The sequence below is a fragment of the Chaetodon trifascialis genome, chromosome 11 (assembly GCF_039877785.1).
Source record: "Chaetodon trifascialis isolate fChaTrf1 chromosome 11, fChaTrf1.hap1, whole genome shotgun sequence".
Classification (NCBI taxonomy): Eukaryota; Metazoa; Chordata; class Actinopteri; order Chaetodontiformes; family Chaetodontidae; genus Chaetodon; species Chaetodon trifascialis.
This window is the reverse complement of record NC_092066.1, coordinates 13297319-13320217: the sequence shown is the minus strand read 5'-3', so window position 1 is coordinate 13320217 and position 22899 is coordinate 13297319. Positions and strand designations below refer to the sequence as shown.

The window sequence follows — 22899 nt, the reverse complement described above, 5'->3', positions numbered from 1 at the left end:
TCATTTGGTGAGTGTAGGGCCATGATAAATAATAATTCATGAAGCCTTATCTTATCTTCTTATACGAACAAAATGAAAGGGAAAGGAGGAAGATGACTTTGCTGAAGGGGCTGAGAAAGCAGTCTCACTGCTGAAGGGAGTTGGCACGTTGCCATTTAGGTACAGTAGGTGTACAGTGCTGTTGATTAAATGATTTCATGCTGAAATTGCTGTACAGTGTCTGAACATCTTACCGATACTGCTGTGGAGTTGATGCAGTATATTTCCAGGATTTCCAGACTCTCAGCAAGGACACACTATTCCTCATTCCACTCACAAATGTCTGATTTGAACTATTTTTCAGTACATTATTGTTTTGTTTGCATAATATGAGCTTTACCAAAGCACAATTCAAATAAGCATTACTATTAAAGTAGTGAACTGTAAGACGCTCATAATATTTTTGCTCTGCATTTCCCATGAAACACATTGAGAGACACCATGCTGTGATACGTCTGAGTTGCAGTTTTTGTGCTCTTGTGCTGTCTGTTGTCTCCACTCTATGCTTCCACTGAGCTCTTCTATTTATTCCAAACAAACTGCTGTTGTTGGAAGAAGCACAAAACACATGTCTTCCTGTGAATCTGTGGAGTTTTCCTGGAAAAGGCCAACCAGATGCTGTTCAACAAACATAAGCGCTTTCATTAACTGAATATGTTTTGCATTGCTAATGCATTACTTCATGCTGTAAAAAGGAAGAAGTAAAAGGGAAACTTATGGCACAGATTCAGTCACAAGTGATTAACAGTTTAAGTCAATAGCTCTCTCTTGTTAAAGGATCAGTTCAGTGTTCAGTTCAGAGACCTCTTGTGTTTATAGTCCCATAGTTGGACTTTGTTGCAGCAAGGGTCTAAGATCTCAGCAATTCTTGAGATGAGAACAATAACCAGCAACTACAAAAGTACAAGTCAAGCATCATTGGAGAAATGACAGGACAGCTCTGACGGACAGCAGTAAAAGAAATACATTCAGCAAGCTTCCCTCCTGTATTTGCACCTGCCTGTGATCGCATCAGTAACTAAGGAAGAGATAAAAGCTCATGGCTGTCTGTAACACTGACACGTTCCTCCATATCTCTCTGCCCAACTTGGGCACAAATCAGCACATCTCTTTCTGTATCTGCTTGTGTCACTGCTTGCATATCTTCCACACAGCGCATGTGACTTCAACATACATTTGGAATTGATAATGACATTTCACGCCTCTCTGCTCATTCGTGCGAGCTAAAAACAGTTGGGCTCAAATGATAAATCCCACATTTCGTTACTATGATTCATGATATTATGTTACACCCAAACACAACTCCCTATTTAAGCCCAAGATGTGATTAAACAATTAATTTCATTCTCAACATTTAACCAGATGAGGCCAAACAAAAAACAGTACACGATAAGAGCGTGTTATTGATCAACAGTGCAGTTCTTTCATACCAGATTTGCAGTGCAGACAGGCGTACCATGTGCAGTGTAATATTGTATAGAATCCAGAAAGAATTTGACAGTGGAGATGCTCATTTACACCTCTGAGGTAACTGGCTGAGTGAGCATCTCACGCTGCAATTAAAGATGTGAAATCAGCACATTTTGGCCTCAGAGTCACAGCAAAGCAGCCTTGTGATATCTTCCTGCTGCCCTAGTTTCAAGTGTGCAATCAGGAGGGGAGTTTGATGACATTTCACTCTCTCTCTCTTTCGTCTCTCTCTCTCTCTCTCTCTCTATCTATCTATCTATCTATCTATCTATCTATCTATCTATCTATCTATCTATCTATCTATCTATCTATCTATCTATCTATCTATCTATCTATCTATCTATCTATCTATCTATCTATCTATCTATCTATCTATATGGGGTTGCACAGTGCAGCTGCCAAGTGAGTCCTGCCTGTCTGCAGGCCGTTTTCTTTTGTATACACACAAACACACTCACACAACACAAAACAACCCACTAACGAGGCTGCATTGGCTCTCATCGCCTCTCTGACTTTGTTCATGGTTGAAAAGAGCACTGCTGCATCATAACAACAGCTGAGAGTGTGGCAGGGAGCCAGGGAGCCTTTGTGCATTAGCCTGTGAAAACCAGTGTTATCTGCTGGTTACTGATACGTATATGAGTCAATCTTGTGCATGTGCACATGCGTTTATGTCTGTACACATTCTGTATGCACATCCATATATTGGTATTCCATGTGTCATGGGTTTGTATTCTCATATTTCACACTTCTCACTCCTCCTGAATTCTGCCTGACAATAAAACCAATGATAGAAAGCCCTGCTGGTTTATAATAACCTTTCCTTTCAGCACACGTACACAGCAGTATTGTACGGATTTTAACAGCTTTTCTTCCCATCGCAGCCAAGTCAATATCAGGCAATTTTACCAACTAACTGCGGTTGAATGTGTACTAATCCTCTGTCTGCCCTGCAAGATATTCATAGCTATGGAAACTTTTACCATGAATAGAAAAAATGTGCCCCTTTCTTGCACTGATGATATAACTAGTCTGACAAGTTTGAAACGTGTGAGTCTCTTATTGACGTCATACCTTCCAACTATTTTCACCCTATCTGAAGATGGAGCCTCTCGGCTGATACTGTATGCAGATTTAGACAGATAGCAAAACTGTTTTCACCCAGATCTTTCTTTTCACCTCGTGCGTTTCTCAGTCATAATCTGTTTTCATGCATTCTTGAACAAGTGATTCTGTGCTCTACTGTGTTGTGTTAAATGATGATGCTGTGACCTTGTGTGCCAGGCTCCCACCTAAGTGAAGTCACACTGGGCTGCACTGACTGCAGTGAACTGCAGGACTGCATCTTACAGGATAAGAGTTGTTTTCATGTATATACTAAAGCTATTATGAGAGATTCATATGTTTTAGACGGCGGCACGGTGGAACAGCAGGCAGTGCACGTGCCTCACAGCAAGAAGGCTGGATGGTTTAGACTACCTACTCTGTTCAGGTAATGAAGTTATTGGTGCCAGGTGGCGAACTGACTGGAGGGTGTCAGTGATGTTGCTGCTCAGGGCTGCAGGGCAACAAGAACAAGGATTAGAAGCTTCACTTTGTAAAGAACAGCTAGTAGATTTAGGACTCAACTGTGTTACATGAAACATTATTATACTGGCTAACAATGGTTTTCAAGCACATGAATTTTTCAGAGAAGGAAATGGTAGATTCCTTTAGGATAGACCCCAACAAGAAGAGCACAGGATCTGGAAAAAGAGCAACACGCTCCAGCTACATTGTGCAGAGTTGAGTCATTTTACGCATGTCTGTAGCAGCAATGTGATTTAATTGCACCTTTTTGTAGTGTCTTCACGCACCAGGTTGATGCATCTTAATTAAGGTTAGCCAAAACATTTTGACAATACACCTTCAGCGGAATGTGAGTTCTTCCCAACATAAGAGATACAAAATTGAGATGTGCATATATTTTCCTTTGCAGTTTCAAAACCGCAGTAGACCTTCATCTGTTGCATTTCTGACAATGGTGTTTGGCCAGTTTTGTATGTATAAATGATCAGTTATGGGTGGCTAGCAGTGTGCATTGTTGTCTGCCACAGTGACGTGATGAACCATAGAAATGTTTGTGGCTTTCTCAGTGATGCTGTGTTTACGACCACTTAACAAGCTTCATTAGAAGAGGAGAAACAGGACCAAGAGTCCACACTGAGACCTGAGTCAAGGTGTGTGAGTCAGCCTCAGGTTGAACAGTCAGGGCATGCCCATTTAAGGGACTTTATAAGGCATACCAAGGCAGCCATTTTGAGCTGGCACTGTCACTTTTTAAACTGTTTTCCAAGGCTTTCTCCTTCTAGGTTGAATAGATCTAGTAGACTTATTTTCCTTGCAGTTAAGGATCAAGATACTTGCCAAGATGGAGTAGAGGATGCAGAAATCAGGGGATGACAGTTTAAACAAGTGTGATTCTAACCAATGAAACCAGGGGTAGATTATGCCAGCATTCTAAAAACAGAAGAATGTCATCTGCATAATGTCCACCCCTTTCATTTTCAGTGTGGCTGTAGAGTTTTACAGTCACTGCCAGATGTCTTAAAGAGGATTTGAATGACATGTTGTTGCTTGTTTCAAAAGAGATAAAATTATGTACCCAATTTTAGATACCCAAGAGGTATGTGGATGCCGTAATCAGTCAGGTGTACCCCAGATACTGATTTTGAAAAATCCATTAATTCCTCATCTCCAGTCTATTGAGACAAACAGAAGGTTAACAGAAATGCAACAATAACTGCAATTTGTTTTCAATAAACTTTATTTTTGTCCCATTTTCCCCCAAATATGGTACATACAAAAGGTGATCAGAATTGAACATTTCCTTGTGTCAAGACCGTAACATTTACACAACAATAAATAAAAAAACATGTATAAATAAAAAATAAATAAACAAGACATTATGTGCCAAAAAATAAAGACTCTTCTGAATTGGCAGATGGCTTTCACAATGTTGGGTTTTTTGAAAACACGTGTGTGTGTGTAATACTTGCATTCCAGGTCACAGTTTTTAGGATACAACTCTGGGTAGAGAAAGCAATGTAAACCGATAAGGATTACAGTACAGTACAACAGAGTACAACTTCTATTTTTTCCATAGTAGATATTACTGGGATATATACTTATGATACCAGTTGTTCTAAAAGCTTATACCAGGTAGTGAGAGTGTAGTGCTATTGGACTTACTTTTAAACTTGGCTCAAAGTACAAAAGTAAATCCCACCTGTAAAACCCATCTTGACTCTTGTTTGTATCCAGCTTGACATTCACAAAGGGCTGTTATTGCACTATACAGACATCCCTCAGAAAGGCACTTTTATCCCCCCTCCCCACCCTCATTTTCCAACCAACAGTTTTGTTAACCAGCACGTGTGTGGCACACAAACACACACACTCACCTACTGTATGTGAATTTAAAACAATTTTTAAAACCAACACAGAAAATGCCTTTTGGTATCTAGTTAAAAACAAATAAAAGATAACGAGTGGTAGTAAAAGGTTTTGCTTGCCAGATGAATTTACAAAAAAAAAAAGTGCAAAATTGTGTTGCTCCCATAGCCCCTTTTGTATGCCATGTACCAAATCAGTGACATTTGTTTCTAATAACTAACTAACAAAAAAAACAAAAGTAAAAAAACAAAAGTGATGTTGGAGCAGAGGCAGCAATGACTTTCTCCAAACATTAGCATCACCATCCTCAAATAAGGCCAGGAATGTTATTTGTGCATGTGAGGTCAAGATCGTAGTGTGATCCTATAGCTGGCTCAATGTTTGTTTTTTTTTTTAAAAAAAAGGAGAAAAAAAATGAATGTGTGCACCATAGTCCGAAAAAGGCCAGAAACCAACCGAGGGTAGGAGGGTCTCTCTCTCGTTCTCTCTAATCAAACCACAGTTCTTCCCAAAGCATCTCTGCTGTAAGAGCATGGTTCCAATGCAAGTCAACGCCAAAAATGACCTTGCTGCCGAAAGGCTTTTGGAAAACAGCCGAAAAGCATTCCAGCTGCAAGATCACCCTTGTTCCATTGCGAGCAAACAGGACAAATTTAGTGTTTCGGTACCTTTAAGACACCATGCCTGGGTTTACTGGCTATCAGGGGAAGCTGAAAGCTGCAGGGTTGGTTGGTGGCTTTGAAAGATCCAGCCAAGAAGCAGTGGCTTTGAGTGAGTGAGGGAAGGTCATTAGGAGTTTGGGTGTTCTTTTAGGCATCTGCCCATGAGGGATCCATCATTTCAGGCCAGATAGGAGTCTCTTATTTTAGGTATCAATGCCTTCTAGGTGGATACCTTTGAGGCATAAGCTGGACAGGCACAAACCCTTAAGGCAGATGCTGCATTTGGCAGCTTCCTGACTGCTTGATAATTATCAAGGTCAATCAATTTGATAATCACCTGCCTAAAGCACCAGTCCAGACAAGAATATTTGCTCAATTCCTCTGAGCAGCCTTCCATCTGGCAACTGAACAGGCGTCAGCTCCTCCCAGCACTGCCTTGAGAAATTAGATCAACCAGTCAGGCTGCATAAAAAGAGGTGTTAACCAGTCAGGTTGCCTCTAAGGCATCTGCCAATCAGGTGGCCTGGGAGGCACTGAGCCATGCTCTCAGGCATCAGCGTGGTGTTGGAGCAGCTGGACCACATATCGCAGTCGGTGTCTGAGCTCGGAGGTGCAGCCCATCTCAACCAGCATGCTGAGGAGGTAAGTGTATGAGACCCGCTCCCGGCTGATGTAAGTGAGCAGGTAAGAGTCGTCAGATGACTTGCACAGGATGATCTTGGTGTGGTCTGTGTAGAAGTTAACCTGGAAGGGATTAAAACAGAACATGAATGCAAGAAAAGGAGGGAAATGATCCAAAACCACATACACACATGCAACTTTAGTCTGACTTGGTCTACAGTGTTGCAGTATTTGTTTTCTAAATGCATCTCTGAACATCAGATTTATGAGCTTTGACGAACCTGCAGAGTGCCATTGTTGAAGAGCATGACGAGAGCATGATCAGTTTTCACCCACTGGAGCAGCAGAGGAGGAGGACTGGAGACTTGCTCCTCACAATGAAGGTCTCCACCCTGAGGAGAAGATGACAGAAAATATTATGTTTGGATTACAGGATGCCCGGTTAAAACAAATTGTTGTGAAATTCAAGACAAAAAATCGTTTAGTATTTGATTCGTAATAGTAAATCAACTATTCTGGCTGCAGTCTTCTAGCTAAAGATGAACCAGCTTGCTCATACCTCCATAAGGTTCTGCTCCATGTAGTTGGCCATGAGCTCCACAATTTGTTTCTGGCTGTGAAGCTGCTCAGGCAGAGAGTTGGCAGGGAAAGTGAAGTGTTTGTTGTTGGTCAAGCAGTAGTGGACTGTCCTGTTGAGAGGGAAAGAAAACATTTTAAAAACACACAAAATAAAGTGTATTTCTGTTTGATTTAATTTACAAAAAATATATATATAGTCTCCAATTTAATTTGAATGAATGATGATCAAAAACTTGAGTGTAGTGTGAACACACACTGGACCAATTCAGTTACTTCCGTGAGTCTAGTCATAAAGCAATCAGGAAGCTCTGAGCACAATGTAAATGTTTACGTGACACCTTTAGTACATACAGTAGGTCTTAAAATACTTACGTGCGTTTGTTACAAAGACTGAGATGTGTACCCTCGTTGAAGAGCACGCCAATGCTTTGGTTCGAGAGCTGGTAGCCAAAGCCGTATTTGTTTGAGTAGTCAACCCATTTAGTCACCCACAGGAAGGACTGTGGCCTGGACAAACAGGGCGGGTTTCTAGTGGCTGCAGAGATACAGATAAAAATGTTTGGGATTATGGAACCATTTCAAAGGATGCAACATCAACCCTAGATGCACCAAAAGTTAAGAAAGCTTTAAGCTGAGAAAAGGTGCTCCAGGCTACATGAGTCAGCAGATACTCAGAGGATACAAAGAGATGGCGAAGGCAAGGGAAAAGATCAGGATTAAACTTGAATGATTCTGCATCATTTGTAATTTGATGCCAAAAGTTGTTTCATGTTGGAGGAAGCAGCATTTTTGGAACGCTGTTTCGGTGCTCGGTAGCTAAAACATTTAAAGATCCGACTCAGCATTTCTAGTTACTGTGTTGAGGTTAGAGACATTGATCGGTCTTGCCAAACAGTATTACTACTATGCCGTAGCCCAAAAGTGCTCTTTCAGCCTTTAAAGTTCAGTCTGATGTGTGCTCTCCTACCTGCAGGCATGGTCGCCAGGCAGCTGCTGAGCATTTTCATGGCCGATTCTGCGACGGCTGCAGGGGTCAGGACGTCCTCACATGCTGGAGAGAAAACAACGGGTTAAAACACTGATCGCAAAAAGACAAAAAGGACTTCAAAACGCAGTGAGAGAAAACACAGCCGGGCCTTACGTTCAGTGCTGCTGGCCATTGTGCCCTTGAAGGAACGGGAGATTGACTTCCTGGATTCCTCCTCAGCAGGAGTCTGTTCTAGAGGCACAGAGTTGACCAGCTGACCGGTGGGAGAGGGAACCTGAGCGGCAGCAAGAGAGAAGATTTAACACAAAAGTGAAACTAAGAGCACAGAATTAAGAAGAGCTGCATAAGGCATTCTGTGACCGTGTTCTGTTAATGTTTGCACACCTCAGAGACTCTCATCTATTCTTCGACCGTTTTACCGGGTGTTTCTGCTTCACTGGTTTCACATGTTTTGATCTTTTGCATCTTGCTGCTACTGCACTGGGGTAAAACTACTTTAACCACAGTTTCTTTATGGATGTTCTGCAAGTGTGCAGCAAGTCTGTTATGTAGTTTCTAATGTCATGTGCCCACAAAGCTGTTTCCGAAAATCTGGCTGCAATCTGTCATGTTTGTTTTCCTGCAAACATGCATACAAAGAAAGTAAACAGGGTACTTTTGACAACTTCTTTGTGGAGTCCAATTTTTTTATTTTTTATTTTTAATCCAGTGTATGCTTCATGGCTACAACCTGGTTTCTTGGCACAGGCTCATTATGAAGCAGACTCAGAAATATTCATGCAAAAGGGCAAACAATGTAGATCCTATTGGGCTCTATAAATAGCAACTACATCAGTCTGATTAGGGATTGGCCAGCAGAGCTTCCTGCTGTTGTGGCATTTAGCCGCAGCTCCGGTTATGAATCTTTTTTAATACATCAAGAGATAGTCTGTAGTAGGATTAAACTTAGGCAGTCGTAGTAGGAGGAGGATGGATTTTAGATATGCATTAACAGCTCCCTCAGATATTAGAGAAATCTGGCCTCATTAACCCTCACGTACTTCAGTTCCTCACTTAAAATGAACAGCTACAACCAGCATGAACTGTGCAACATTTCTCCTGAATTTCACTTGCGTGCTGACAAGCTGAAGGACTTCTGGAACAATACAGAACCACACGCTGCCATCTCAGTGCAATAAAGCTAAAGAGCCAGTGAATCACATTTTTAAATCCCATTAAGAAGAAGGAGGATTCCTTTGTATAATTAAAAGCATAATCCATTGTTAAAAAAAATATATAGCTGCCTCATGTTCTTAGTCTATGACGGTCTTCGAAGCTGGCACTGACAATTCTATTCCCCAGCTTTCCCTCATAAGACATTTATTCACCCAATTTCCATTGCAGTGCGATTTATAGAGATTGTTTTAATGTTAAATGAACATGCTGCAAAAGGTGTTAAGCACAAACACCTGATGCAAAGCAATTATCAGCCCTAACAGCTGTCATCTGCCATGAAAACATGTACTTCTGTACCACTAGTGGGACTTTATTACCTTATCACTAGCTGGAATTACCCTGTTTTAAGTAAACAAAGCAATTTTTTTTTCTTGCAGAAATAGGACACACACACACACACACACACACACACAAAGGAAAAAAAAAAAAGATGAGATGTACCTCATTGGGTCCCACTGTCTTGTAGCTGATTTGCCGGTTGATGGAACATTTCACGATGCCTGAAACCAGCTTGGAAATGTCTTTGTCATCTTTTTCCTCGCATGGAATCTTCTCCACTGCGAAAGGGAGACACTTGCATTGTAGTCACAACAAATTGATTCAACCACAGGAGCGTTTCCATACACATAGATACAGTAGCTCTTGGAAATGCTTGAAGGAAAAGTAAAGCTGAACACAATCCGGTTCTTCAGCTTAAACATTTTTAAAGCGCCAGTTCTCATGAGATGCAGCCAGACTAACAAGGTGGCCGGTGCTGCATAATTACATTAGGTAAGAGACGAATATGGAACTAACAGATGAGCTATGAAGCATCGAGTCTTCTACTGTGTCAGTCATTCCACTGCTGCGCTGCTGCTGGTGCTTACCTTTTGGTTTCTTTTTGCCAAAGAGGCTCTTGGCCATTTTAGTGAAGAACTTCTTGGCGGGGCTCGGGGGGTGGAGCTCTGGCACCATCACGCAGCTGCTGGGGGGAAGCTTATCGGGGGTGAAACCCTAGGGGAAGAAAAAAAAAAAAACAAAAAAAACAAGGGAGTGAGGAAGATGCACTCATTCTGAACGAGAAGGATGACGTGCCAAGCGCTGACATGCAATATTCCTGTCCTACTTTCAAGCACAATTTCCCTACTCCCAAAAAAAGCACTATGGTATTATGCTAACAGCAGGTCCTATCGCTGTCTCTTTAAACAGACAAAATTGGCGTGACTTCTGCGTACTTTGGTGAAGAATTCGTGGTTGAGGATTTGATCCAGTGAGAGTCTGTCGCTGGGGTTTTTCTGCAGGATGCCTGAGATGAGTTTCTGTGCAGCGGGGGACAGCGTGGAGGGCAAGTGGTACCGAACTTCCTTTATACACTTGTAGGTCTCCTTCAGGTCAAGAGTCTCAAAAGGAGGGTTGCCACACATCAGTGTGTACCTGAATGGGATGAACCATAAAAGCAACCATGAGTCAAAATACAATAAAGATATTTACAACCTCCTCATTTTAAAAACACCCTGAAACAGAGAACCGAAACCTGTAATCCCACATTCCACAAATGTTATTTTAAACCTGACTGGACAAAATAAGTAACTCTTGATTGAAATAAGCAAAATAAAACTCACATGACACATCCGAGGGACCAGACGTCTGACTCTGTGCCGTGGCCCTGCCTGTTGAGCACCTCAGGGGCCAAGTAGTTGGGAGTCCCACAGATTGTTCTGAGAGAAGAAAAAAAAAAACCCAGCACAGGATACATTTAATAACTCAAGCTACTCCAACTGATGTTCTCTAAATGTGTCATGCAAACAAGGAAGTAGCGGTTGAAACATTTTTTTCTGCCGCACTCATTCTTCTGGTATTCCACAGGAAGGTGTCAAACAGGTACTGAAACTGAGCTCTGAGCGTTACATTCAACTGCCACTTGGAAACCAGTCTAGTTAGGTACTTACTGAGGGAAAGTAGTGGGAGGAAGTATGTGCTTAGTAGCTGACGTCATGGTTTTAGCTCAGCACACATTGTTCAAACCTAGAAAATGGCTAAGACTGTAATGTTCAGGTTCCTCGGTGTTATATTTATATGTAGAAACCTCTCATTGAGTAGCAATGCGTAGGTTTTTTTAAGGGTATATAATGAACTTGACTATTTTGAATGTTAATACATCAGTTCCTCTTCCGAGTTTGTGGCTTCCTCAATTAGACAAACACATACAAAATAGATCCAAAATGAGCTCTAACTTTTTCCTCTGCTCCACTGTCTCCAGCTTGGCAGCAAGGCCGAAGTCTCCCAGCCGCAGCTCCATGTTCTCGTTGACAAAGAAGTTGCCTGAAAGAGACAAAAACATTTGCCGGGTCAGCATTCCACACATAACATGTGCCTGCCCAAAGTCACAGCAGATTCCTGGGATGCTTGTGAGTGTGTGAACGCCACGTTTCGGTCAGACGGCCACATACCTAGTTTGAGGTCTCTGTGCAGGATCCCTCTGCTGTGGAGGTACTTGAGGCCAGATATGATCTGTCTGAGGTAATATCGCACTTCTGGCTCTGTGAGCGTGTGTCTCGCCTTCCAAATGTGTGCAAGGGACTGGAGAGAAAGAGTAATGAGTGAAGTGTCAACCCCACATCCGTCATTGGGACTGTACAACACTGCTGCGCGCACACACACACACACACACACACACACACACACACACACACACACACACACACACACACACACACACACACACACACACACACACACACACACACACACACACACACACACACACTAGCACAGAAATTAGAGGCTGCTGTAAATCAGGTGGGTGTCAGGGACTCTTTATCAGCAATTGATTAGACTGTTATGTATGCATACTTCTTACAAAAGAAAGAAATGAATACAGTCTCTACTGTGCCGCAACGCCAGGCGAGCTGTATACGTGCAAGCGAAACACGTGCAAGCAGTGCACAATGTTCTAGACATTTCTGAGGTCTCACCTTCCGACTGCAGAGCTCGAGAAATATGTAGATGTTTTCCTGGTCTTCAAAATGATGAGAGAATTTCACCACATGTTTGTGTGACAGGGTTTTGTGGAGCTCGATCTCATTGGTTATCTGTTTAAAAAAATGTGACAATTTGTGAGCTTATTTCAATCCTAAACCACAGTAAAAACACTGAATTTCGGCTACGCAGGGGCCTCGATGCAAGACAGTGAGGTATAAACAAGCACGGCCGTGTACCTTGTCCCTCTGGTGTGGTTTGGACACCCTGCTCTGTGGAATCACCTTCACGGCATACATTTTGTTGTTGGAGAGGTCTGTCATCTCGTAGCATCGAGCAAAGCCACCCTTGGGGGAGACAAACAGGATGATCAGTTAACAAAAGCAGCAGGTTGAAAACCTGCAATTGTCATAAATAATCCGCCTCAATGGCAAGTCTTTGATCTGAGGATCAATAGCTGCACAGCAATCAAAATCATCTGACAATGATTTAGCCAATTCTGAAAGGGTGGTGTGGAGGCAAATCGATGAGAGAGGACATAACCAACCCTGGATTAAACACAAGGGTTAAATCTATTCAGATGCATCATTATATCAACATAATCAGTTAACCAGCATCCCTGTTGCTCCCATATGCCTCCAAAACAGACAGGCGACCCCCTAATATCATGATTACTGCTGCTTAGTCGTGCATATTTCTTGATGCAATCAAGACTACAGAGGCTTGAGGACATGAGGGATGAGGCAGACCGAGCTGCTGCATTCATTAACCATGAAATTGACGGAGACGTTTCCAGCTCTGCGGCAGGCAGCAGAGGAGAGGGGAAAAAAAGACTTGGCTGGCTGCCCGACGCAGCGTATCGATGACGAGCAACATGTTGATACAGTCGCTCCATTCATACATCGCACATACTGTGTTAAAAATCATTACAGCGGCGATACGGTGAGGGAGGGGAACCGTGGCAGGCTCAGGTCAATGTAGCTTTGGTTTCTCAGAAGCCATTAAAATCGCTGAATCTCGTAAATAATCATCCCTGGGCTTTTTTTTTTTTTTTTTTTTTTTTTTTTTTTTAAGGTGTTGCCAATCATGTGTGCGCACAGGCGCTGGGCACACCTTGCGCCTGATTCATTCAGCAATGACGCGCACAGCAGGGGGAGACTGGTCACCACGAGGTCATTATTCCCACATTACCAACACACCTGGAACACAGCTAATAATGACTTTCAATCATGGACAGCTTCCGTATCAACCAAAGACAGCGACTCTTTAACACGGACTCTAGATCTATCCTGCGCCTCAGACAAAACGCCTCAAAGATCCTCGTGATGAGGCGAGACAAGCACATGGAAAATGAAAACCTTCGTACCTTTCCCAAAAGCTTTCCTTTACTGTAGGATCTTCCCGTCTTGGAGTCCGTCACCACCTGGGCCAGCTCCGGTTTGGTCTGTTCGGGTTTATTCCTGCTGGTTTTCACAGGGGCAGAGGACTGCTGGGGTCCACGCTCCGGAGCAGGCTTAAATAAATCCGCATTCATGGTGTGGCACGAAATACGCTGCGCCGCGGTGAAACAGCCGGTATCCATTGAACACGGCGGTGTGAACGATCAGTTCGTATATCCCTTCTATTTTCACTAGTTGGTCTGGTGCGTACCGATGCGTCCACCTCGTCCAACCGTATCCATCTGGCGTGCCCGGGCACGGCTGTCTGAGGCTTTATAGCAGAGCGGCGACGTCACGGAGCAGGAGGCGGGGGGGAGGTGGCGCACTGGCGGAGAAAGTCCAGACGATTTGCTCAGACTGTATCTCAATCACAAGGTGATCTGGAATGTTAGAAAAAAAAAATATGAATGAAAGTAGCTCATGTCTCAGAGCTGCTGTGAGCCCCGTGACACGCTGTAACCCAGGCAGGGGGGCGGGCAGGGGGGTTTCCACTGTTTGTCATGTTTAATCTACAAACTCAGTTTACTGAGTGGGCCCCTGCGACTGATGAGATGAAGCAGAGCGTGATACTTCTGAGGATAGTCTTTATTCTTCAGCCAATCCTCATTTTTAAGTTTTAATAATCTTGATATCGGGATTTTCTATCTATCTATCTATCTATCTATCTATCTATCTATCTATCTATCTATCTATCTATCTATCTATCTATCTATCTATCTATCTATCTATCTATCTATCTATCTATCGATAGTCCTTCATTGTGTCAGCAAGTGCAAGTCTGCAGGTGTGTATATGACCAACTGTGGAAGTATTCTACTTTTATCACCGAGACAAAACTCTTGATGAAACGAAATCTTAATGAGTCATCTGTGCCATAAAATGAACTGTGCATGCCATGTTCCATTGGCTCACAAAACACTCCCCGGGACCAGTGATGATTTACAGTTTACCGCATTCACCTACGCATCCTTCACAACGTAAACACGTGTTGCAAATGAATGAACATATTAATTGAACAGATTGAGTGTAGAATTTGCACAACATCGTCTGAGCAGTCATGCAGTCATATCAACATGAAACATTACAACGGGTCATATAACATAACTGTCTGTTTGTCCTAAATAATTATATGACTCATAAATTATTTTGGATCATAAAATATTGCATTGAGTCTTGTAATTAATTCAGCAAAACTGAAGGCGCAGTTTGTTGCTCTGCTACAGCCTTCAGAAAACCTTCAAAATAAAAGCTCATATTTGTACAACTAAACTTTAGGTTTGAACCCCCCCAATCCCTTCTCCGTGTGTGTGTGTGTGTGTGTGTGGGAGAGAGAGAGCGAAATCCCCAGAGAAACCCAAATGAGACTACTAATCGGAGCTGCCACCTGGTGGACAAGGCAAAACCTGCAGCTCGAGTGCTCATGCGCTCCAGTTTTAAGGATTTAAAACTCCCTTAGGTCAAGATGTCCTGCGACTGTCTACAACAGCAGGCCATGAACCATCTGTCTTGCTTCAGACACAGCAATCTAGGTGAGTTTTTAACGCATTTGTGTCAACGAGTATCTGGACCATTAGACATATTAGCATGTATTCATGTTTGGGTGAAGCATTGTAAGAACAATGTTTCTTTTTAATATTCTGAAGCTTCAAAAATGGGTTAAAATAATTAGGATTAGGTGCTCGCTCTTGAAATAAGACACTAACCTTTCTGTGAGCAGGCAGGTCTCTGAAGGCATATCTAAATTACCTCACAAGATTTAGACTCTTCAAGACATGGCACCATATGTAGTGGGGCCAGCCAAGTCTAATAAATGATTGGTTTCATCTATTCTGATCTTAAGAGAGAGAAAAAAGAGAGAAGACAAAGAAGAGTCGATTCATCTACTGTATATTTGTGAGAACGTCATGAGCAACCTGAGGGCGGGAAACAATACATGTAAGATGAAGACAAAAGCCCGAATGAAGTAATCAACATAATTAAAACAAAAAGATGAAAATATTCACAGATGTTGGAGGGAAAATCACAACTTTTGAATAGTGCAACTGTTCACAGAACTTATAGTTGGAAACTGTCACATTAAGGAGTTATAAAGAATGTCTTTTAGAGCATTACACAATGCAATAGGAATGGATAAAATACAGCCCCATGCAGTAATGTAACTTATTCTACTGACGCATGGTCTTTTCAGCTACAGTGTGTCTCTGTATGGAATGACAAAAAAGATAAAAGGCTGATATGAAGACTTTAAAAGAAGCCAGCAGAGCCCATTAAAGGACCAGTGTGTAGGATTTAGCAGCATCTTGCCTCTCCCCTCACGTTCCAAGCGTGTACATCATGAAACCCGTGAAAAGACACAAAAGGTGCTCCCTAAGTGAGTGTTTGGTTTGTCCATTCTGGACTACTGTAGAAAGGTGGTGCAACATGTTGGATTGAGTGGAAGACCAGCCTGCTAAATTACAAATTCTACGCTGTAAAGGCATGACCCACCCGTCTCTGCCTCTGATTGACTAATACTCATTGCTTTTGTTGGCTGGGTTGGTCCTGTTTTGGCATGAGGAGTGATAATTGATTAGGGCAAGAACACCAGGGTAAGCCAATGAAAACATGACTTTTAGATTTAATATCTGCCTTATTCTACCAATAGATCATCCAAATCTTACACACTGGACCTGTAAAGAAATATGAGCATGACTTTGGCAAAGGTACACTTTAAAACAACTTAAATATCAGCTGTTTAGCTGCACAGGAACAATATTACAATGTGACGTGTCTAACATTTCAACAGGGTTTCAATAACCCTGGTCCAATTTAAACTATGAACTATTGAGACATTTATCTCAGAAAACCGACTGCATTGTGGTGCGTTAACCCATTAAATCTGACTTCACACACCAGAAAAGGAACTGTGATGTCTGCCACCTGCTGGTCAGCACACTTACATTCGAGCAGGCATTTTCTGTGCAATTTATTCAGAGGTTTATGCATTATATCCCATGATTATCGGACCACTACAGCCAAAATGAGGCTTTCTGGGGCTTAGACATTAATCCCTATATTTTTTTATGAGCTGGATACCAATTTTCTAGATTTTGTGGAAAAATGAGTTATACATTGGAATTTACTTTCAACCCCTAACATTTAGTATTCAAGCCATGTCAGCTGCATCCCTGGCAGCTCTCACTCGGTGCTGCTGGTGAAAAACAGTGGGTGCAGTTCAGAAGTCCATCATGCCCTCTCCTCGGACTTTCTTCTCTTGGGACTCTGACCAGGCTTTGTTGATAGTTCTCTTCATCTCGTCATCTCCCTCTGAGTAAATCTTCTTCAGCATGCTCATCAGGCCATCGCTGGGGTCTGCACTCTCATCTACACTGGGCTTTCTGTTGAGGGACATAGGGCAACAGTTTGCATGTGGGATTTTTATTCTCGTCCTGTCTGCGTGCACCCAGGCTGCATTGTATAAAGCAATATCTGGGACACAGATATGGTACTGCACCTCAAACAGCATGTGAATCATCTCACACAGAGACACGCAGCAGCAGATGTGTATGAGATTATTGGTAAACAGTCTGAAAATCATGGTAATTCTTTTGCACACGCACCATTGTATCATTAGCTACTGACAAAACATTGCCATCAGTAGTAGTAGTGGTACTCATCATATGCATCAGCATATACGTTGCATAACACCGTATATATGAATTATTTGAAGCATGCAGTTGCTTAAAATCCCTGCTTTGTGCAAATTCTTTAACTAAAATCAATATTTCTTTGAGCTTACTCTTTCTCTTTAGACTGCTTTTCCACCTTTGTCAGGCATTCCCACTTCTTTGTTGTCTGCTTCTTGCACATGATCAGAACCATGTCTGTTTTGATCTGTTGAAGGGAGGAAAGATGGTTACAGGCCATTCGAAAAGTCAAGAAGACTCTGCTGCTCTATTTATCCCCAGAAGTTGACAAAAGCTAACAGATTGCCAAACAAAACGGTTCCAAGATGCAAAAGGTGTAAGAAAACAATCAAGCTTTCAGTATCACGGCTTAAATATCTGAACTAATTAGGCCAATTTTGTCTGATAGTTCAACTCACAGACTCAGTTTATCTATGTACTACCAGCAAATAACTTGTGTGTACTTCTATCAAAACATGGTCTATCCTTCTGAGACAAGGAGGCTGTATTCACCTTTTTATAGCTGTCCTTTTCATCGATTGGATATAACAGGTTGAGGACTGTCATCTGATGGTTCTTCCCGCCTAGATCCTTTATCAACACAGAAAATGACCTGCGAGAATGAGCAAATACAATTGTAAGGTTCATGATGCATCATGGCACTGTGCATATATCTATTCATATGTTGATTATCATCTTACCCCTCTGTAAAGTTGACCTCCACGTTTTCTGATGGAAGTTTATGCACATCCTTCAATGTAAGGTATATTTTGACAAATTTCTCCGACTGGTCCCACGCTGCATAGAAGATGCAAAAGTGTGAACAACTATCAAAGACTTTCAGCTCCTGCACAGACGTTAACTGTTGCACTTTCTCACATGATCAGTGGTAGTCTTACTATACAAAGGCACCGTACCATAGTTGGTGATCTTGACTGTGTATGTAGCTTTAGAGGCAGCATTTGGGTCTGCCTCTCGCCTGGCTTGTTGCACCTTCTGTTGTCGTTTGACTGCAAGCTCCCTCTCCACCTTCTTCTGCTCCTGCTTTAGCAGCTCCTGCACTCTTTTCCTCTCTGCCTTCTCCAGGAGTGATCCCAGCTCCACCAAATCTGCCTCCAACTGGTTGATCTGTATTGGGGGAATTAGACCGCAGATAAAGGCACATCCCTGAATTAGACAGTCAATACATCTTATTTGATAAAGTGTCCGCCCCAAACAGCTCATCTTACCTCAGTCTGCTCTCCAGAGCTGAGATTGCTCCATTAGTTGATTAACAGAAAACTAATTTATATTGATAGATTGTGTGCTGGCACGTCACATCTTAAGTTAAACGTGCCAATAATTTGCTTCACATAGAGTTGCTTGAATTTTACTTCATTGTATGTAGAATATTTGGGCCGTTATTTAGCATCACAGAGGTAATCATGAATTTGTACGCTCAAGCGTTCATCACACCGACACTGCTCAAAGTGTATAACGCTATACATAAAAGCGCCTTTCACGACAACGTTAAGTATGAAATTATTTATAATTAATTTATTAATCATGCTTGGATGTGACGCTCTTGGAACAGGATTGCCCAATCACCAAGTTATACACGAGGAAAGCGAAGGTGACTCCGTCCTACGATGTCAAGTACCGTTAACTGGCTAACATAAATGGATGGGACATACATCTCCAGGCTACCCGATACGTTAATAGCTCTCACGTCTTGAATTGAAGCCACACATTCGTTTAAATCTCTCCACTTCCATCTTGATGCCATGTTGATAAATATTAGCATGGACATTAGCTAACGTTAGTCAACATTAACATACGCTGCTCGAATGTTCTGGTATGTTCCAGCCGGCTAGGCTAACGTTACTGACACATGCTACCAGATATGACTAGGCACTGTTAAAATGCTTGCCAAGCAACGCGTTTTAAGTTTGACTATAATCTGTAGTTACTTTTAGAATCTAGCGGTAGACAATAACAGCCACCACCGGTTAGCGGTGTCTTGCTAACGAGCTAAGTTAACTAATGTCAGCTAACGTAGCATTGCTATCGGTGGTATCACGTTAGCGTTAGTTAAACTCAGCCACTTCAGCTCGTTTTGCCCGGTCACCGTACACTAACCTGAATACAAACATGGTGTTTACCTGTTCGGTTAGATCCATTTTGGCTTTGTGTTTATCAGTACTATTAGCTGGGATCAGAAATGTATCTGTATACTCTTCTCCTCCTTCAATAGTCCGTAGTATTTCCACCCAGCAGTTAGACAAGGGTCCGTCTTCTACTACTTCTTCTTCTTTTTAATTAATGGCGTTTGGTCTGCCAGACTGTACGTTCATCGCCGCCACCCACTGGGCAGAAGTGTTAATGTCCATAAAATAGAAATATTGAATCTCCTTTAATGGTCTTTTAAATGTTTAATTTCATGGCTTTATTTTTTTAATCATGCCTTTCAGACAAAACACTGTAATGTAACTTGGACAGATGCAGAGTTCTGCTGTCATTCATCAATTACTTTGCACCATTTTTATAGTTAATGTCCTTTTCTATTTACACTATGTATATGGAGTATCATCAAATATTGGATGTATATATTGTTGAAAAAATATCTTATTCAAATTAAGTTTAGTGGTTACATTTAATATTAAACCCCTATTCTGTCAGTCATTGGGCTTAGCCACATTTTGAATTAAGACACTGGCATTAAAATACCCTTGAACCAACTGTACTCAACCACAGTGTGTTTAAAGAAAAGTCATTCAACTTTCTTGCATATACCATGGCTCAGATTAAATAACGTATCTTTCATATTTGTGATGCCTTGGTCAGTCAATTCTTTTAACTTTGGATACTGGGGGAAATCTGGCTTTCCTTGACCATATTTATACACACAAAAGAATTTGTATTCTATGCTATCACCATGTACTTTCTACAATAAACTTATACACTTCGAGCAAATGGGTACAACAATATTCATTCACCCATATCTGAGTACGGCAAGTTACACAGACATTCTCTCCACTGAGGAGTCACATAACCATTTTCTCTTTAAATATTATGCATTCTGCTGTATTTCGTGAGAAAAGAAAAGCATCATCTACAGAAGGGATATATTCTTGTCCTCCTCACATATGAAATACTGTAAATATGCTGCAGTATCACAGTGGATCCACTTTAAACATTAACACCTTCGAGGCTCTTGTAGGTAGAGGTGAAACTGATCAGTTCCTCCAAACACTAAAAGGCCAAAGCAAGTCTGTACTGAATGAAGATGTCCTGATATTTGATTTTTCATGATCCAATCTGACTGCAGTGTCCCATGGATCCCCAGTCACCACCTTGCTCTCATAATCCCAGACATCTGGCTGTGGTCAGCCAAGTGACGGAAGACAATCCGGCTCAATCTCCACCTCCGCTTCACTCCTCGAGGTCTGGAAGTCATCACACACCTGTTGCGTATTCTCACAGGGCAGCTGTCCTTCGGTAATGCTGCAATTTCTTTATCTGCCACTTCCTGCAAAAGTTGGAAATTCAGCATTTATTTGTATTTTGAATAATTTTGAAGAATCACCCTGGATGTTATGAATCATCTCACACTGTGACCACAAAAGATGTACAACTGTGCAGCTTAACTGTATACCGTGAATGTCTTGTGTTGTCTGCTGCACTTAGAACATAAAAAACTTGCTCTCACACTCTGCACACTGCTTGTTTTCATGTAAAAGAGAACATTTTCTACAACTGGAAAACGTTCAGCTCGTTTCAGAAGTGCACAAATATACAGTTTCTGTTTTTTTTCTGCTGATTAACCATATCAACATTAAGTGGGATGTTTTATGCTGCATTGGCAAGGAATCATTCCAGAAATGATGTACACAATAATCAAAGTCATGAACAAACTCGTCATATGTGTTAAACAAATCCATCACAATTCAGTGCCAGTGAAATCCAATAAATGGTATCATTGAATTATTGCTCGACTGACTCACAAAAAGTAGACACACTGCACTGTACCTGAAGCTCTTTGGGCAGGATGGTGTTCTTCCTCAGTGCATTGATCCGTAGCCTCTCATCAGCATACTCAAAGGCCATCTGTCTCCTCTTAAGGTCCCTCAGCATCCTCCAGTCAACGTAGTAACTCCTCACCTGCTCCACTGCCCCCCAGCAGCTCCTCAGGGCCTGCACACAGTGTTCCAGCAGTTGTTATTGATTAACAGTTAATATTATGCTCCTTTGCAACCCACAGAGAATGAATGGCTTGAATGGGGTTTCTTCAAATATTACAGACTCTTATTAAAAACCTTTTTTTACTGGGATAATGTTAACTTACAGAAAACTAAAATATCCCTTCCAACAACTTTTCCCTTTGACACCCATGACGACAGTTTAAAGCAAGCTTTTTTTCCCCCTCACAAAAGGAACCATATCGTAGCCTCTGATTTACCTTCCCTGACATATTCCACCCGTGAAGTCTAACTTTAGCTCGCGCTGACATGTTTACTCTTCGGGGTAACATACAATATGTTCCTATGGATTAACGTGTCAATGTATGAGTCATTTCTGGGACTATGACAAGAAAAATGTGTCTGAATGAATTGATGACATCTGCTTCGTTCACCTGAGCTGAAAAACAGCCTGACATTACTGACACTGTTGTGGGGAAGGCTCAGTGGTGTAACACAGGTAAGTTTTAAGAGACCGTTAGCTTCAGAATCGAGTTAAAATCTAATGTAACCTGCCACAGACAAAACGGTCCAGTTTTGACTTCAGTCACTCAGACAACTTCCTTGTTATTAGCTTTTATGGCTAATGGACAGGCCGTTATTTAGTAAAAATATAAAAGGCGTTTGTCCCTTAGCAGGCTAACTAGCATTAGCTGCGAAGCTAACGTGAGAAAGCTAGTAAGACCAATAGCGAAAACAGAGAAAGTTCCTTTCTCTATTTTTCGCTCATAGACATGTAGTGCACTCACAACGAAAACACTTCATCCAAAAAATCCAGCGTTACCTGCTTTGGGGCACAGACAGTGGAATAAAGGGCATTTAACCCTAAACATGCTATCCTGTGCGCCGCCATATTGGAAGATTTCTTGTGTAAAATCACCGAAGGAGGATGATTAAAATACTGGAAATATCGCCTCCTATCGACATGGAGTGTGAAATGACAAATGGGGGCGGTTGGAAACAAGTTTGCAAGTTTTGTGGATGATCGATCCCATCCAGTTTTTCCAATCAAAGTTGCAGTGAGCTTGTAAGAATTTTTAAAAGAGTAAATCGAAAATTTTGGGTCAAACTGACACAACCAAGTGCTTTTGAGCTACTGGTAATTTCTACATCTTTCATGACATTTAAATACATTACATGGTGATGATTAAAGCAACCTACGTGATAGGAATACATACAATATGGATACAAAGTAGAAAACTGTTTTTGAAAGTTATTTGAACTTTTGACTTGACTTGGAGGGAGAAAATTCAAGGTTGGGACTTTCATTTTTGGACACTTGCGGTACTAATCAAAAAACAACAGGTGGCAGTGTTGTTCTATGAGTTTATGCTCATACTTCTTTCTTTCTTTCTTTCTTTCTTTCTTTCTTTCTTTCTTTCTTTCTTTCTTTCTTTCTTTCTTTCTTTCTTTCAAACCACACACCAATGGCCTGGGGTCCCTCCTCACACTGAATCTAAACCTTATGTCTGATAGAAATCATATTCTTAAATCTTCTGAATCCCAGACTCATCATTTTTCTTGCTGACACCACTAACAAAGAAACTCTTGTATTATAAGGAATTGCATACTGTAAGTGAAACCGTGCACTGTGGTCTTCTTTCAGCGTAT

General features: G+C 41.6%; 3 protein-coding genes across 3 annotated transcripts; all 3 read right to left on the bottom strand.

The window, feature by feature from the left end:
- Positions 1-4297: 4297 nt before the first annotated feature.
- Positions 4298-13655, bottom strand: plk3 (polo-like kinase 3 (Drosophila)). Its single transcript, XM_070973333.1, has 15 exons — positions 13334-13655; positions 12207-12314; positions 11964-12080; positions 11439-11568; positions 11223-11310; positions 10611-10706; positions 10224-10422; positions 9876-10002; positions 9451-9566; positions 7948-8068; positions 7774-7857; positions 7179-7341; positions 6787-6916; positions 6509-6619; positions 4298-6350 (listed from the first exon to the last, which is right to left on the bottom strand). The coding sequence occupies exons 1-15, from the start codon at positions 13547-13549 to the stop codon at positions 6153-6155; spliced, it is 2004 nt and encodes a 667-aa protein (XP_070829434.1). The 5' UTR covers positions 13550-13655; the 3' UTR covers positions 4298-6152.
- Positions 13656-15284: 1629 nt separating this feature from the next.
- Positions 15285-19361, bottom strand: cacybp (calcyclin binding protein). Its single transcript, XM_070973334.1, has 6 exons — positions 19213-19361; positions 17989-18199; positions 17773-17869; positions 17585-17684; positions 17185-17279; positions 15285-16783 (listed from the first exon to the last, which is right to left on the bottom strand). The coding sequence occupies exons 1-6, from the start codon at positions 19228-19230 to the stop codon at positions 16621-16623; spliced, it is 684 nt and encodes a 227-aa protein (XP_070829435.1). The 5' UTR covers positions 19231-19361; the 3' UTR covers positions 15285-16620.
- An 85-nt stretch (positions 19362-19446) lies between these two features.
- mrps14 (mitochondrial ribosomal protein S14) lies at positions 19447-22163 on the bottom strand. Its single transcript, XM_070973335.1, has 3 exons — positions 22073-22163; positions 21080-21244; positions 19447-20579 (listed from the first exon to the last, which is right to left on the bottom strand). Exons 1-3 carry the CDS (start codon positions 22139-22141, stop codon positions 20397-20399), a joined length of 417 nt encoding a protein of 138 aa, XP_070829436.1. The 5' UTR covers positions 22142-22163; the 3' UTR covers positions 19447-20396.
- Between the last annotated feature and the right edge of the window lie 736 nt (positions 22164-22899).